General features: G+C 37.7%; 1 protein-coding gene across 7 annotated transcripts; it reads left to right on the top strand.

Annotated features, from left to right (window-relative positions):
• The first annotated feature begins 5,251 nt into the window (after positions 1 to 5,251).
• Positions 5,252 to 10,664, top strand: btr18 (bloodthirsty-related gene family, member 18). Of its 7 annotated transcripts, NM_001423705.2 has the most exons (10): positions 5,252 to 5,281; positions 5,401 to 5,553; positions 6,119 to 6,169; positions 6,258 to 6,321; positions 6,428 to 6,981; positions 7,398 to 7,493; positions 8,029 to 8,262; positions 8,345 to 8,486; positions 9,470 to 9,496; positions 9,856 to 10,664. In NM_001423705.2, the coding sequence occupies exons 5-10, from the start codon at positions 6,430 to 6,432 to the stop codon at positions 10,392 to 10,394; spliced, it is 1,590 nt and encodes a 529-aa protein (NP_001410634.2). In that variant the 5' UTR covers positions 5,252 to 5,281; positions 5,401 to 5,553; positions 6,119 to 6,169; positions 6,258 to 6,321; positions 6,428 to 6,429; the 3' UTR covers positions 10,395 to 10,664. The 7 variants fall into 7 exon arrangements, 5 of the variants coding, with proteins under 5 accessions (NP_001410634.2, NP_001107915.3, XP_087151011.1 ...); XR_015516130.1 differs by lacking the exon at positions 5,401 to 5,553 and having other exon boundaries at positions 8,345 to 8,653; positions 9,404 to 9,496; XR_015516131.1 differs by having other exon boundaries at positions 5,252 to 5,553; positions 8,345 to 8,653; positions 9,404 to 9,496.
• The last annotated feature ends 2,824 nt before the right edge of the window (positions 10,665 to 13,488 follow it).

Genomic DNA, 13,488 nt, shown 5'->3' with positions numbered 1-13,488 from the left:
ACTCTAAAATCAAAGCCTCCAAATGAACTTTAAATTTGAAGTTGCTCTCAAAACATGAGAAATCTGTCAAATTCTGGTGACCACATAAGACTTTATATTGCCATAGATTAAGTAATATAAACCATATTTTTTCACACTATTCACAATAACGATGACGTAACATTAATATTCAACCTTTAAAATCTATTAGTTTTTCTTTATATTTTACATATTTTTAAATAACTATTATATATAACAAGGATATCCTTGTTAAAACAATTGTATTGCTATATAACCATAATTTACATATTTTTCTCAAAATATAGATGTTATTGTTGTTATATAACTTAAAAAAATCAACATCCACACTGTTAATCTCCTCAATGAAAATAAGAGGAAAATTTCAGTATGTTGTACTTCCAACTGAAATCTAATATTGGGTAGAGGCGGGGCTAACAACAAAAGGGGTGTGGCTGAGAATATTGTGGCTGAAGGGTTGACATCAACAGAGAAGGACCACCACTACTGTTACATTTCTGTTTGTTGCAAGTCATTTTCATTGACAAATTTAAGGTTTCAAACTAAATATATAGGATGTCATGATTGCGTCTAGACCAGGGGTGTCCAAACTCGGTCCTGGAGGGGCCGGTGTCCTGCAAATTTTAGTTCAAACCAAGTGTGCCGCAAGCCTGCGTTTGAGTGAAGGTTTCGGCCGTTAGATCGCCCCCTGGGGGCTGGCTGCAGTACAAGTCATAAAGCCCGCCTCCTCCGTGTTAATGAAGGAGACTTGAGCCCAAATAAAAAAATTAATTACACTTGCAATAAAATGTCCCGAAAGATAGTTCTGGTCGATTAAGGCACTGATTATTGTGCTGAAATAGGTGCAGATCTTCATTTTTGTAAACAGTTTGTTTTTAGCAGTAATTTAATGCTGGGCGTGTCATCGTGATTGACAGCTGTGATTGACAGTTTCTCAAAGCGCGGCGTCTGAGCTTCGGCAGAAGACTGAAGTGTTATTACTCGATTTCTGTGATATTTTACTATGACAAAATGAGTTCAGCAGTAAACTACAGTTTCTGACATACATGATCTGGTGGAACACTGTTTATTCGCTAAGGTCAGAGCTTTTTTCGGGCTTTATTAGTTTGCTAATACACGCCTAGCCACCCAGATAGCAAAATACACTGGGGCCAGTTCTTGCCTGCCGGAGACTTACCCCTCAGACTGACTACCTCTGCTGGACCTACTCCGGATGCCTGGACTTACTGCCCGATTCCAGCCTGAGTCAATTGAGCCAGATGCGGGGGCCGAGCGAGCAGGCGCTGCCGCATGCGAGCCGGAATCAGCCCGCGACGCCGCGAGTAGGTTATGCGCTGATGCCCTCATAAAACCCTCACATTTGTTAACGTTATTACACCCATTTTTGTTGATATAACAACAAACGCATGCTACTATGTGAACGCAAAGTGTATCACTGAGTTTAACCTTTGAATAAAGATGCAAACAGCATAGCAATTATTTAAATTAAGGACAAAATAAATAACAATAAACCTGTATCGATTGCACAAGTATTAAATAATAATAATAATAAATACGAAAATGACAATAAAACTGCACAATAAAATAAACCCATTTAAGTACGGGGTATACAGGAGATCGTTAGCAGTAATTCTCTTTGTGTTTAAATAATAATCTCCACGTTGATCTCCTGTAAGGTTATTTGAACTTGCTTTATAGGACGTCTCTGCATTTTAAGTTTTGGCATGTTATTAAGTAATCTACTGAATTTGCTGTTATAAATCATTATAACGTTCTTGAAATCGAATCTTATATAACCTAATAGAGCTGTAAATGTTAGATATTATTTATTTACATCACATTTATTTTGTTGGCGTTTTATTTGAACACTCCAGCTAACATTAAAAAGAATGTAAATTCCTCGTTGCCAGATATAATGAAGGCATCGAATAAACCAAATGAAAACGGAGGCAAAAAAATTTAATAAATAAACAATTCAAGCGAAAATGAATAAACAATATACTAGTGATGTTACAGCAGATAGACGTTGTATTAATAGTGCAAAGTTTTTTTGCACAAATTGACAAATTGCAGGGTTGGGATGTGTAAATATCCTGTTGATATTTAGTAATCTTGCTGTATTTATCTTCTAAACGCACGATTGTTCCCGCATGGTAAATCGTTATGGTGTGTAGGCTATATTTTGGGTTCTGTTGATGGCTAATTAAAAATAAAAACCTTTCTAAAAATGTATGTGTTGTTTATATGTTATTGTTCATATTTTACAAGTGTTATTTCTACCCCTATGAAGATAACAAATACCAACAACAAATATAACAATAAGAGAATATATTATTTGTGCTCATATTCAGGCTAGAGTGTATAAAAGATCGTTTATTTCTGCAGTCCACCATGTATTGCTTTTATTAAAGTTTAACAGCTTACATCACACCGTTTTTAAACCGTATATTATTGTGTTTTTTTAATGTAAGTGCTTCTATTTACATCAGTGAGCGTTTGTTATAGTGCAGACACCGGCAGTCGAGTGAGAAGTTCGGGGGGCGTGGTTGATTTTACATAAAGCGTTTGGTTGGAAGCTCGACTCCGCTCATTATCGCGGCTCCTCCTCTGGCTCCATCAGACAGTCCTTCTGCGCATGTCTGGCTCCAATTTCAGCAGTCTTTTGCGACAGTTTGTGCCCGTCAAGCAGGCGTTTTGCCCTCAAGGCGTTCAATGGCAAAAGGGGCTGTCGCGTCGTCCATATTTTTTACAGTCATTGGTTCAAACCCCAATAAAACACACCTAAACCAGCTAATCAAGCCCTTTCTAGGTGTACTGGAAACCTCCAGGCAGGTGTAAATAAAGTTGGAGCTAAACTGTGCAGGACACCGAGCCTCCAGGACCGAGTTTGGACACCCCTGGTCTAGACTATATGATATGGTTTAAAATATGTAAATGCAAATGTTTCTCAGGTGGATAATTTATATCTGTACACCATCTTTGTCGTGCTTCAGAACAATCTGACTCAAATATTGAAGTAAATCTAAGCTCACCGAACAGGCAGAAGCATCACATCTACAGAAAACAACACTGGCGTTTTTGTGGCTTCCAGATTTTATCTTGTACTTGATTGTTGTCATCTGCTGTCAAACAGAGCAAATAAACTTTAGGCAAATCTGCTGCTGTAGATAACAAAACACTGAAGTTTTTCAGGCATTCTCAAGCATACAGAGAGATGAAAGATTCTGTCAGAGGCTCAGATTTGTTGTTTACATCTGTAGCTGTTAGCTAACATAGTGGCTATTAAGGATTAGCTTGAATCAACAAATGTCAATGTCCATCTTGGCATGAATTATACACTACAGCAGTATTATGGACATGTTAAATGTACTGTATGCCACATGCTTAAATAATAATACACCAAGCATAATAATAATTTCATGTCAAATAAAAAAGCACAGCTGCAAATACGTCTCACATAGTTTTCACTGTCTATATGGATAACTTTGTTGAACAACTTTTATTCTAAATTATTTGTTTCAGTTCTTTTGAATGGAAGTTCCCCAAACAGGAAGTGCAACCCATAATTTGAAAAGCAGCAGTCACATGTGGAAAAGCTGAACACTGTCATTTATAGAGCTTCAGTCATGCAGAATAGGCCAGTTTCCGAACCCTGCCGGGGGAAAAAGCTGCTTGACCAGCCTGGTTTAAGCTGGAGATAGCTGGTTTTGGCTTCTCCCAGCCTTTCTAGGCTGGTCAAACTGGGTTAAGCTGGTCATCCCCCAGCCTGACCACCTAAGACAAGGCTGGAAATAACATAAACCAACTTGGAAATGGCCTAAATCTCTCTTAAACCAGGCTGGCCGACCAGCTAAAACCAGCCAACCAGCCCAGCCTGGTTTAAGCTGTTTTTTTTTTTCAGCAGGGAAACAGAATATAACACAGAAAATACAGAAAGTTCATAGATGAATTAATCAGGTCTTGCTGAAAAATCCAGCTTAAACCAGTCTAGGCTGGTTGGCTGGTTTTAGCTGGTTGACCAGCCTGGTTTTAGAGGGGTTTTGGCCATTTCCAGCCATTTCCAGCCTGGTCTTAGCTGGAAAATGACCAGCTAAATCCAGCTAGAACCAGCTTGACCAGCCTGGTTTAAGCTTTCACATAGCTGGTTTTGGCTGGACTCCCAGCCGTCTAAGCTGATAAAGCTGGTTTTAGCTGGTCATTTCCCAGCCTGACCAGCTAAGACCCGGCTGGAAATGGCTGGAAACAAGCCTGGAAATGGCCAAAACTCCTCTAAAACCAGTCTGGTCGACCAGCTAAAACCAGCCAACCAGAATAGGCTGGTTTAAGCAGTTTTTTTCAGTAGGGTTGAGTTTTACAGTGTCAGCCAGATACCACTAATGTGAGCTAGCATGTCATGTCAGCAGGTTAAATAGGGAATCATGAAAAAAATAAAAATAAGACCACACATAAACAATGGTATAGTTAACAAATAAGCTAATTCGGGTTTTTTTGTTCCGTTTTTAGTCTTTCTTAAGAGCATAGAATCACGCACCTTGTCCAAACGAGTAGCATTGATGAAAACATGCAATTGTAAGAAAATGGCGGCCTCTACTGGAAACCTTTTGAAGCGACCTGCTAGCCTAATTCAAAACTCTAAATTAACTGAGCATAGTTACTTGCAGAAAGAAAGAAAGAAAGAAAGAAAGAAAGAAAGAAAGAAAGAAAGAAAGAAAGAAAGAAAGAAAGAAAGAAAGAAAGAAAGAAAGAAAGAAAGAAAAAGAAAGAAAGAAAGAAAGAAAGAAAGAAAGAAAGAAAGAAAAAAGAAAGAAAGAAAGAAAGAAAGAAAGAAAGAAAGAAAGAAAGAAAGAAAGAAAGAAAAATAATTCATGTTTGCATATTGTTTATCACTGTATATTCAGGTGAGATCCAGAGAAAGTTAATCTTTATCTTATCTTTATCAACAACACAATATATTCGTCAGAAATTGTTTTTTAACGAGGATTTTTGAGAGGAATCAAAAGACCGACGTTAGTATACGTCTGTCATTCGGTTGGTTGAGATTCAAATGTTTGTTCTGCTGCTGGTAGCGCCTGTCGGAAGTTTGCGAGCTCAATATGGACCTTGCTGTGTTTATGGAGGGGGACACTGCAGACTTGGATCTACACAGATCTACGGCAGTTTTAAGCCCCTGTTGTTCCTGAGGTGTCCAGTAGGGGGAGGCAGTATTATTATACGCCTCCAGAACTTTATCATCACACCACACCAAACGCGACAAGATTAAGAGGTACGTTAAATACGTGTTTAAAACATTAGCAAACATGAAACTTGAACATTTTTATTAGATTAAGGTCGATATGAGTTTATGTCAATACGTAAACAAATTATGCGTCAACTTTCATTTAGGAAGAGATAGCGGAATAACACACAAACTCCTGAAATAAATCAGTCGCACACGTGTAAATATGGGACGACCTCTGACACAACTGTAGTATTTTATTCGAAAAACCCAAACTTAACTTGAAACAACGCCTGAAAGGGACGACTTTAAACACCGAGGTAAAGTTAGTTTTATATTCGCACATTCATTCAGTGACAATTTGTGACACCGTCGCTATATTGTTTACCATCGTAACGTTACTTTCTTCTTTCTGAAATCACATGCAAGTATGACTTCAAAACAACATTGTTAGCGCTATTTTGACTACCGTTATGTGCAACAATGTTCACGTCTTTAGCTGCTAAATTCACCACTAAGAATTCGCTAATAATACTTTTCTGAAACAATATTAAGGAGAAATTTCCAAACATGTGAATTTAAAACGAACTTATTGAGGTAAAGTTGGTTTTATATTCACACATTTGTTAATTTTGTCTTGTGAAATGGTCCCTACCACACTACTTTGAATATGAGGTCTGAAATCTCATGTAAGTATGACTTCAAAATAACATTAGCCCTATTTCATTGACTGTGGACTATGGTGTGCTTTGATATACATTGACAGATAATATAACTTCCCTATTTAGAATTTGCAAATAATACCTAAGAAGAAAGTTTGAATATGTGAATATAAAACCAACTTTACCTCAACAAAGAAACTTACCTCAATTCTTTAAATGACAGAATTGCCAAGAGTCATCCACAGATTATTGTGGAAACTTCTGAAACTTTCAGGTAAGAGATGCATTAAATGCATTAAAATCAATTGATCAGATTATGTAGTACATGAATAAAATATGCATTTCTGTTTTTCTTTTGAAAGGGGGTTACGTGGAGAAGCAAGAATCTTAACCAACAGCAACAAAAGCAAGACCAAATACTTTCAGGTCATTATTCAGTGACCAAAGAAAAACTTCTTTTTTGGGAGATGTAATTAAATCAATTTAATCTGCAGTTAATGTAAGAGATTTGTGATTTTTTTTCTCTGTCTAGATATGTCCTCCTCCAGTTATCCACTGTCTGAGGAGCTTCAGTGCTCAATATGTCTGGAGGTGTTCACTGATCCGGTCAGCACTCCATGTGGACACAACTTCTGCAGGAGCTGTCTGAATACATGCTGGAACAACAGCCAGACCTGCAGCTGTCCATACTGTAAAGAAACATTCACACAAAGACCTGATCTCAAGATTAACACCACACTCAGAGAGATCTCAGAGCACTATAAAGAGAAAAAGCCTGAGGAAAAGGCTGAAGTTGTGTGTGACGTCTGTGAGGACAGAAAGCTGAAAGCCCTGAAGTCGTGTCTGGTGTGTCAGAGCTCTTACTGTCAAACTCACCTGGAGCCTCATTTGAGAGTGGCAGGATTAAAGAAACACAAACTGATGGATCCTGTGAGGAATCTGGAGGACTATATATGTCAGGAACACGACAGACCTCTGGAGCTCTTCTGTAGAGATGATCAAACGTGTGTGTGTATGTGCTGCCTTGTGACCGACCACAAAAATCACAACACTGTTCCTGTACAAGAGGAGAGTGAAGAGAAGAAGGTAGATGCAGTAAACGCTGATTTTGTATGGGTCATATTATGTTTAAAAGAAGTCTAATAGACATCTAAACATCAACGTCTTGGCTAAAACAGTGCTAAATATAAGCTTTCTGTAAAAATCTAATAAGACTTAGCCCGTAAGAATAGCCCAAAACTGGACTACTTATCAAATACACAGAAATGAATGAGTACACATGTGAAGTCTGCTTAAACTCTTTATTTGATAAACATCCTAGTCTTGGACATTTTCGCCAAGCCGTCTAAGCTTAGACATCTTTTAGATGCCCACTGAACACAAATTTTGTTGAAAATTTCTGGGAAATTATATGTGTATATTTAGTATGAAAACATGATGCAAGTTTCCCCAAATGACCATAAATCTCTGTTATTGTTAATGTGTCTGTTCTCTGTCTATAGACTGAACTGATGAAGACACAGAAAGACGTGCAGCAGATGATCCAGGACAGAATCAAGAAGATTCAAGACATCAAACACTCAGCAGGAGTCAGAAAAGTGAGTTATTGACTGTTTAATCCTTGTTGAAAGTTATAGGCCAATGTTTCTCAATCTTGGTCCTCGTGCCCCACTGCTCTCCTCATTTTTCTTCATTTCAGACGTCTGCTCTAGTTTGCATGGTGGCCAAGAGCAATTTAAGAAAGCACATGCAATTACAAAATATTGCATGTGCTTTCTTAAATTGCAGCGCGTTAAGCTCTCTCTGCCACCATAAATTTGACTATAAATGCCCTGCAAAGTGGGCTCCATGGGATATTCTGCCATGTTTTCAGTTTGAAGAGAGCATGTTTCATCCAAATGGCATTTTAGTGTTTGATGTGTGAATCTATATTGTGTTTATTAATATACTGAGGTATATTACGTCACACCATGCTTAGTAAGACCAAAGACTATAAAATACACAGTGAAAAATGGTTCAGGACGATATTTAATCTTCAATTTAAGAATTTTGAACCCCTCTACAGTAACAGTAGCACAGATTCTTGTCTCAGCAAACCCTACTAATAATATTTTGTCTGACCTGTTTGAGCAGATAAACTCAGAGAAGGAGAAAGCAGCTCATGTGGAGATCTTCACTGATCTGATCCGCTCCATTGAGAGATGTCAGACTGAACTGCTGGAGATGATGGAGGAGCAGCAGAAAGCAGCAGAGAAACAGGAGGAAGAGCTGATTAAACAGATGAAGCAGGAGATCACTGAGCTGAAGATGAGAAACACTGAGCTGGAGCAGCTCTCACACACTGAAGATCACCTCCACCTCCTACAGGTCAGTCAACATCTCTCTGAGCAATGACACACCAGAACACTCCCCATGCTGAAGGCTTTCTCCTCTTTCTCTCCTGCTGTAGAGTTACTCATCCCTGCAGTGCAGACCTGCAGACACCAGGAACTGGCCTGAGATCAGTGTGGAAACCTGTGATAGTCTGGAGGCTCTGAGAAAAACCATAGATCTACTGAAGTGCACTTTAGTGGTGAAATTCAGTCAAACTGGTATGTCAATATGATCTCTAATTTTAGAAAACATGCAGTGAATTAATCTTGCAGTCACGTTAATTGCTTGTCAAAGGTGAAATGTTTGTTTCTAAATATTCTATTGGTATTTTACAAAAGCTGTCCTAAAAGCATACATGAACAACTGTGTGCAAACTAATTGAGCAGTAGGGTTGGGCTGATAGACGATGCCGTCGTCCATCGCCGAAGGCCAATAGACAACACGATGCTGCGCCCCCGTCGCAAACCCGCTCGCGAAAAATACACACTCAGGCCCTGTTTAAAAATGACATTTTAGAACGAAAATGATCCATACCCACATGTTTTGCCTAGCATTTCTAAACAGCCCTCCGTCCACTGAAAACACATATCACGTGATCACACACACAACCACAGCCACAGCCACACACACTGTCATGCACTCATCTGAGCTCCAGAGAGCAGTGCACGTCTCATCTCACTATAGTTGTTAAAAGTGATATTTAATTAATCTTGTCTCTATCTAACGACTCTTCAGTCTTTTAAATCTATCAGGTAATGTGTCACAGCATCAGTACACTGCTTCAGTATTTCACTTTCACACTTGTACTTAGTCATTTTAGTGAAAACCTCAGATACGGTTGGTTGTGCACCTTTTTACCGACCAACCTCCCTCAGAAAAAGTGATTGACAGGTGGTAATTTGTGTGCAACCTATCTTTATTTATTTATGATTTGTTTGTGGTTAAACAAAGACTATGCGCGTCAGCTAGTTGAAACAGTAAGCTACTAATAATTAATTAATTGTGATTTAATTAATTATTCTTACATAATCAATTCGGCGCCGCCAATGATGACGATGCGTTGTCCATCACGATGTTCCACATTAGACATCGTACAATGCCAAATTGGTCGACATCACCCAACCCTATTGAGCAGCACAAGAAAAGAGATAAAATCATTTCAAAGATCTCCTCATGTTTTATTGTCACCTTGCGTTTTCAGAGCTGAAGTGGGTGCAGCAGTATGCAGGTACAGTGTGCTGAACTACACTAGTCTACACTCACTGCTTCATGAATGCAGTAAAATCTCTGTCAATTCAGAGCTGTTTTGCTATGACAAAAGTTGCTATTATAATAATATTTCATTTTTACAAAATGTATGCGCAGTACCACATTATATAATATATAATAAAATAATTATAGTACTATTTATATATTTGTGTGACACTTCAGTACTGCATGTATGTATATCTGACTGTTGCTACATTTAATGCATATATTGTCAAAACTCATTCATGTTTAAATATTGGCACACAATGTGCTGAAGTTGACTTTGACAGATAGCAGACTTTATACTGTGGAACTGTGATTTATATTCTGTTTTCTCAGTGGATGTGACTCTGGATCCTGATACAGCTAATCCATATCTCATCCTGTCTGATGATGGAAAACAAGTGAAACATGGAGACATTAAGCAGAAACTCCCAGACACACCACAGAGATTTGACAGATATGAAGATGTCCTGGGAAAGGAGGGATTCTCCTCAGGGAGATTTTATTTTGATGTTCAGGTGAAGGGAAAGACTGACTGGAGTTTAGGAGTGGTCAGAGAATCTGTAGACAGGAAGGGAGAGTTCGCACTGAGTCCCGGTAATGGATACTGGACTGTGTGGTTGAGGAATGAGAATGGATATGAAGCCTGTGCTGATTCTCCTGTCTCTCTGTCTCTGAGAGTGAATCTGCAGCGGGTCGGTGTGTTTGTGGATTATGAGGAGGGTTTGGTCTCCTTTTATGATGTGGAGTCCAGCTCTCATATCTACTCTTTCACTGGTCAGACTTTCACTGAAAAACTCTACCCATATTTCAGCCCAGCCTTTAATAATAAGGGTAAAAACTCAGCTCCTCTAATCATCACACCTGTAAGTTAGAATAAGTGATTGTACTCCCTCCTTCTCAGTGTGCCAAACACAAATACATATATTTTGATTACTATTACTACTTAGTATCTACTTATTTTACTCCATTCATTGGATTATAGCTCTAATAGGTGTTTTGATTTGTAAACTTTAATATAAGTGTGTTACTTTCACGTTGAGCTCAGTTTCTGCATGTGTTCCCTCTCAGGCTGCCCTTTTGTTCTTCAGTTTAAGGTATTTCTGGCTGCTTGCTTCATATCAAAATAAATCATTAAAATAAAATCTTATTCTTCATGACTGAATTATTTACATTTTTTACACCCCATATATCTTTCTAAAACATGCTGTACAGCAATATACTTACAAAAAGAAATGTTGCTAAACAATTAGGCTTTCAGTGTCTTTTTTATGGCCTTAAAAACACCAAATATAGTCTAATGATGTTTATCACACTCTTGAAGAAAGGCTGATTAAAGGAATATTAAAGTTACAAAGAATTTTAAAAGTGTATATTTTAAAAATGTTTTTTTTCTAAACAAATTCTGTTTCAAAACAATATAATTTTTTTTTCATATATCAGCATTTAACCATGTATCCTAAATAAAAAAATTAAAACATGCAATGCCTAGAAGAAGAGAATAGAGAGTTTACTAAATGCTGTTGTGTTGCTTAATTTTTATTTTTAACTTTTTTACTTCTTTCCTGCATTCCAAGCTCTTTCGTTAGTTCAAGTTAGTACTCTAATATGTTGCCTTATTTCCCTTCACCTTTATTGAACGATTACAGTAGCAGCTGGACTCAAATCTTACTATGAAATGAAGGTAAAACTATGCCATCACAACAGTTCAGTGTGAAATTCAGAGTTACTAATGACTTATAAACAATGACAAAAAATAAATAAAATTACACAAATGAAGACCAAAGAATATCAAGACAGGGTTAAAAATAATTTGAAGGGCACCTCTTTTAGCCCTTTTTCAAGAGTTAATAAGATATAAGACTTTTGTGTCTCCAGAATGTGCCTGTAAAGTTTTGGCTCAAAACACCCATCAGTTCCCATGTGCCTGTCATTGTGTGCCTCAATCTCAATCAATATAGAATAGATGTTATTGTTGTTATATCACTTAAAAAATCAACATCCACACTGTTAATTTCCTCAATGAAAATAAGGGGAAAGGCGGGGCTAACAACAAAAGGGGTGTGGCTGAGAATATTGTTGCTGAAGCGTTGACATCAACGGAGAGGGACCACCATAACTGTTACATTTCTGTTTGTTACAAGTCATTTTTATTGACAAATTTAAGGTTTCAAACTGAATATATAGCACGTCATGATTGTGTCTAGACCAGGGGTGTCCAAACTCGGTCCTGGAGGGCCGGTGTCATGCAAATTTTAGTTCAAACCCCAATTAAACACACCTAAACCAGCTAACCAAGCCCATTCTAGGTGTACTGGAAACCTCCAGGTGTGTTAAATGAAGTTGGAGTTAAACTGTGCAGGACACCGACCCTAAAGTTTGGACACCCCTGGTCTAGACTATATGATATGGTTTAAAATGTGTAAATAAAAATGGTTCTTAGGTGGATAATTTATATCTGTACACCATCTTTGTCGTGCTTCAGAACAAACTGACTCAAATATTGAAGTAAATCTAAGCTCGCTGAACAAACAGGCAGCAGCATCACATCTACAGAAAACAACACTGGCGTTTTTGTGGCTTCCAGATTTTATCTTGAACTTGTCATCTGCTGTCAAACAGCAAATAAACTTTAGGCAAATCTGCTGCTGTAGATAACAAAACACTGATGTTTTTCAGGCATTCTCAAGCATACAGAGAGATGAAAGATTCTGTCAGAGGCTCAGATTTGTTGTTTACATCTGTAGCTGTTAGCTAACATAGTGCCTATTAAGGATTAGCTTGAATCAACAAATGTCAATGTCCGTCTTGGCATGAATTATACACTACAGCAGTATTATGGACATGTTAAATGTACTGTATGCCACATGCTTAAATAATAATAGACCAAGCATAATAATAATTTCATGTCAAATAAAAAAGCACAGCTGCAAATACGTCTCACATAGTTTTCACTGTCTATATGGATAACTTTGTTGAACAACTTTTATTCTAAATTATTTGTTTCAGTTCTTTTGAATGGAAGTTCCCCAAACAGGAAGTGCAACCCATAATTTGAAAAGCAGCAGTCACATGTGGAAAAGCTGAACACTGTCATTTATAGAGCTTCAGTCATGCAGAATAGGCCAGTTTCCGAACCCTGCCGGGGGAAAAAGCTGCTTGACCAGCCTGGTTTAAGCTGGAGATATAGCTGGTTTTGGCTTCTCCCAGTCTTTCTAGGCTGGTCAAGCTGGGTTTAGCTGGTCATCTCCCAGCCTGACCACCTAAGACAAGGCTGGAAATAACAGAAACCAGCTTGGAAATGGACAAAATCTCTCTTAAACCAGGCTGGCCAACCAGCTGAAACCAACCAACCAGCCCAGCCTGGTTTAAGCTGTTTTTTTCAGCAGGGAAACAGAATATAAGACAGAAAATACAGAAAGTTCATATAATAATTAATGAGGTCTTTCTTGTGTTTTACAGTGTCAGCCAGATAGCACAATAATGTAAGATGTCATGTAAACAGGTTACGCAGGGAATCTTCATGACAAAAATAAAAACAAGACCACACATAAACAATGGTATAGTTAAAAAAAGGGAAATTAAATTTTTTTGTCCTGTTGTTTAGTCTTTCTAAAGAGCATAGAATCACGCACCTTGTCCAAACGAGTAGCATTGATGAAAACATGCAATTGTAAGAAAATGGCGGCCTCTACTGGAAACCTTTGGAAGCGAGCTGCTAGCCTAATTCAAAACTCTGCTTATAAATTTATATAAATTAACTGAGCACAGTGGCTTACAGAAAGTTGTAAAATGAAAGAAAGAAAGAAAGAAAGAAAGAAAGAAAGAAAGAAAGAAAGAAAGAAAGAAAAACGCAAAAGTAATTTATGTTTGCATACTGTTAATCACTTTATATTTAATGTGAGATCCAGAGAAAGTGAATCTATCTTAATCAACAACACAATATATTCGTCAGAAATATTTTTTAAA

The sequence above is a fragment of the Danio rerio genome, chromosome 19 (genome assembly GCF_052040795.2).
Source record: "Danio rerio strain M-AB ecotype USA chromosome 19, GRCz13ab, whole genome shotgun sequence".
NCBI lineage: Eukaryota > Metazoa > Chordata > Actinopteri > Cypriniformes > Danionidae > Danio > Danio rerio.
Note: the sequence above shows the minus strand (reverse complement) of the source record. Positions and strands in the feature narration are given on the sequence as shown.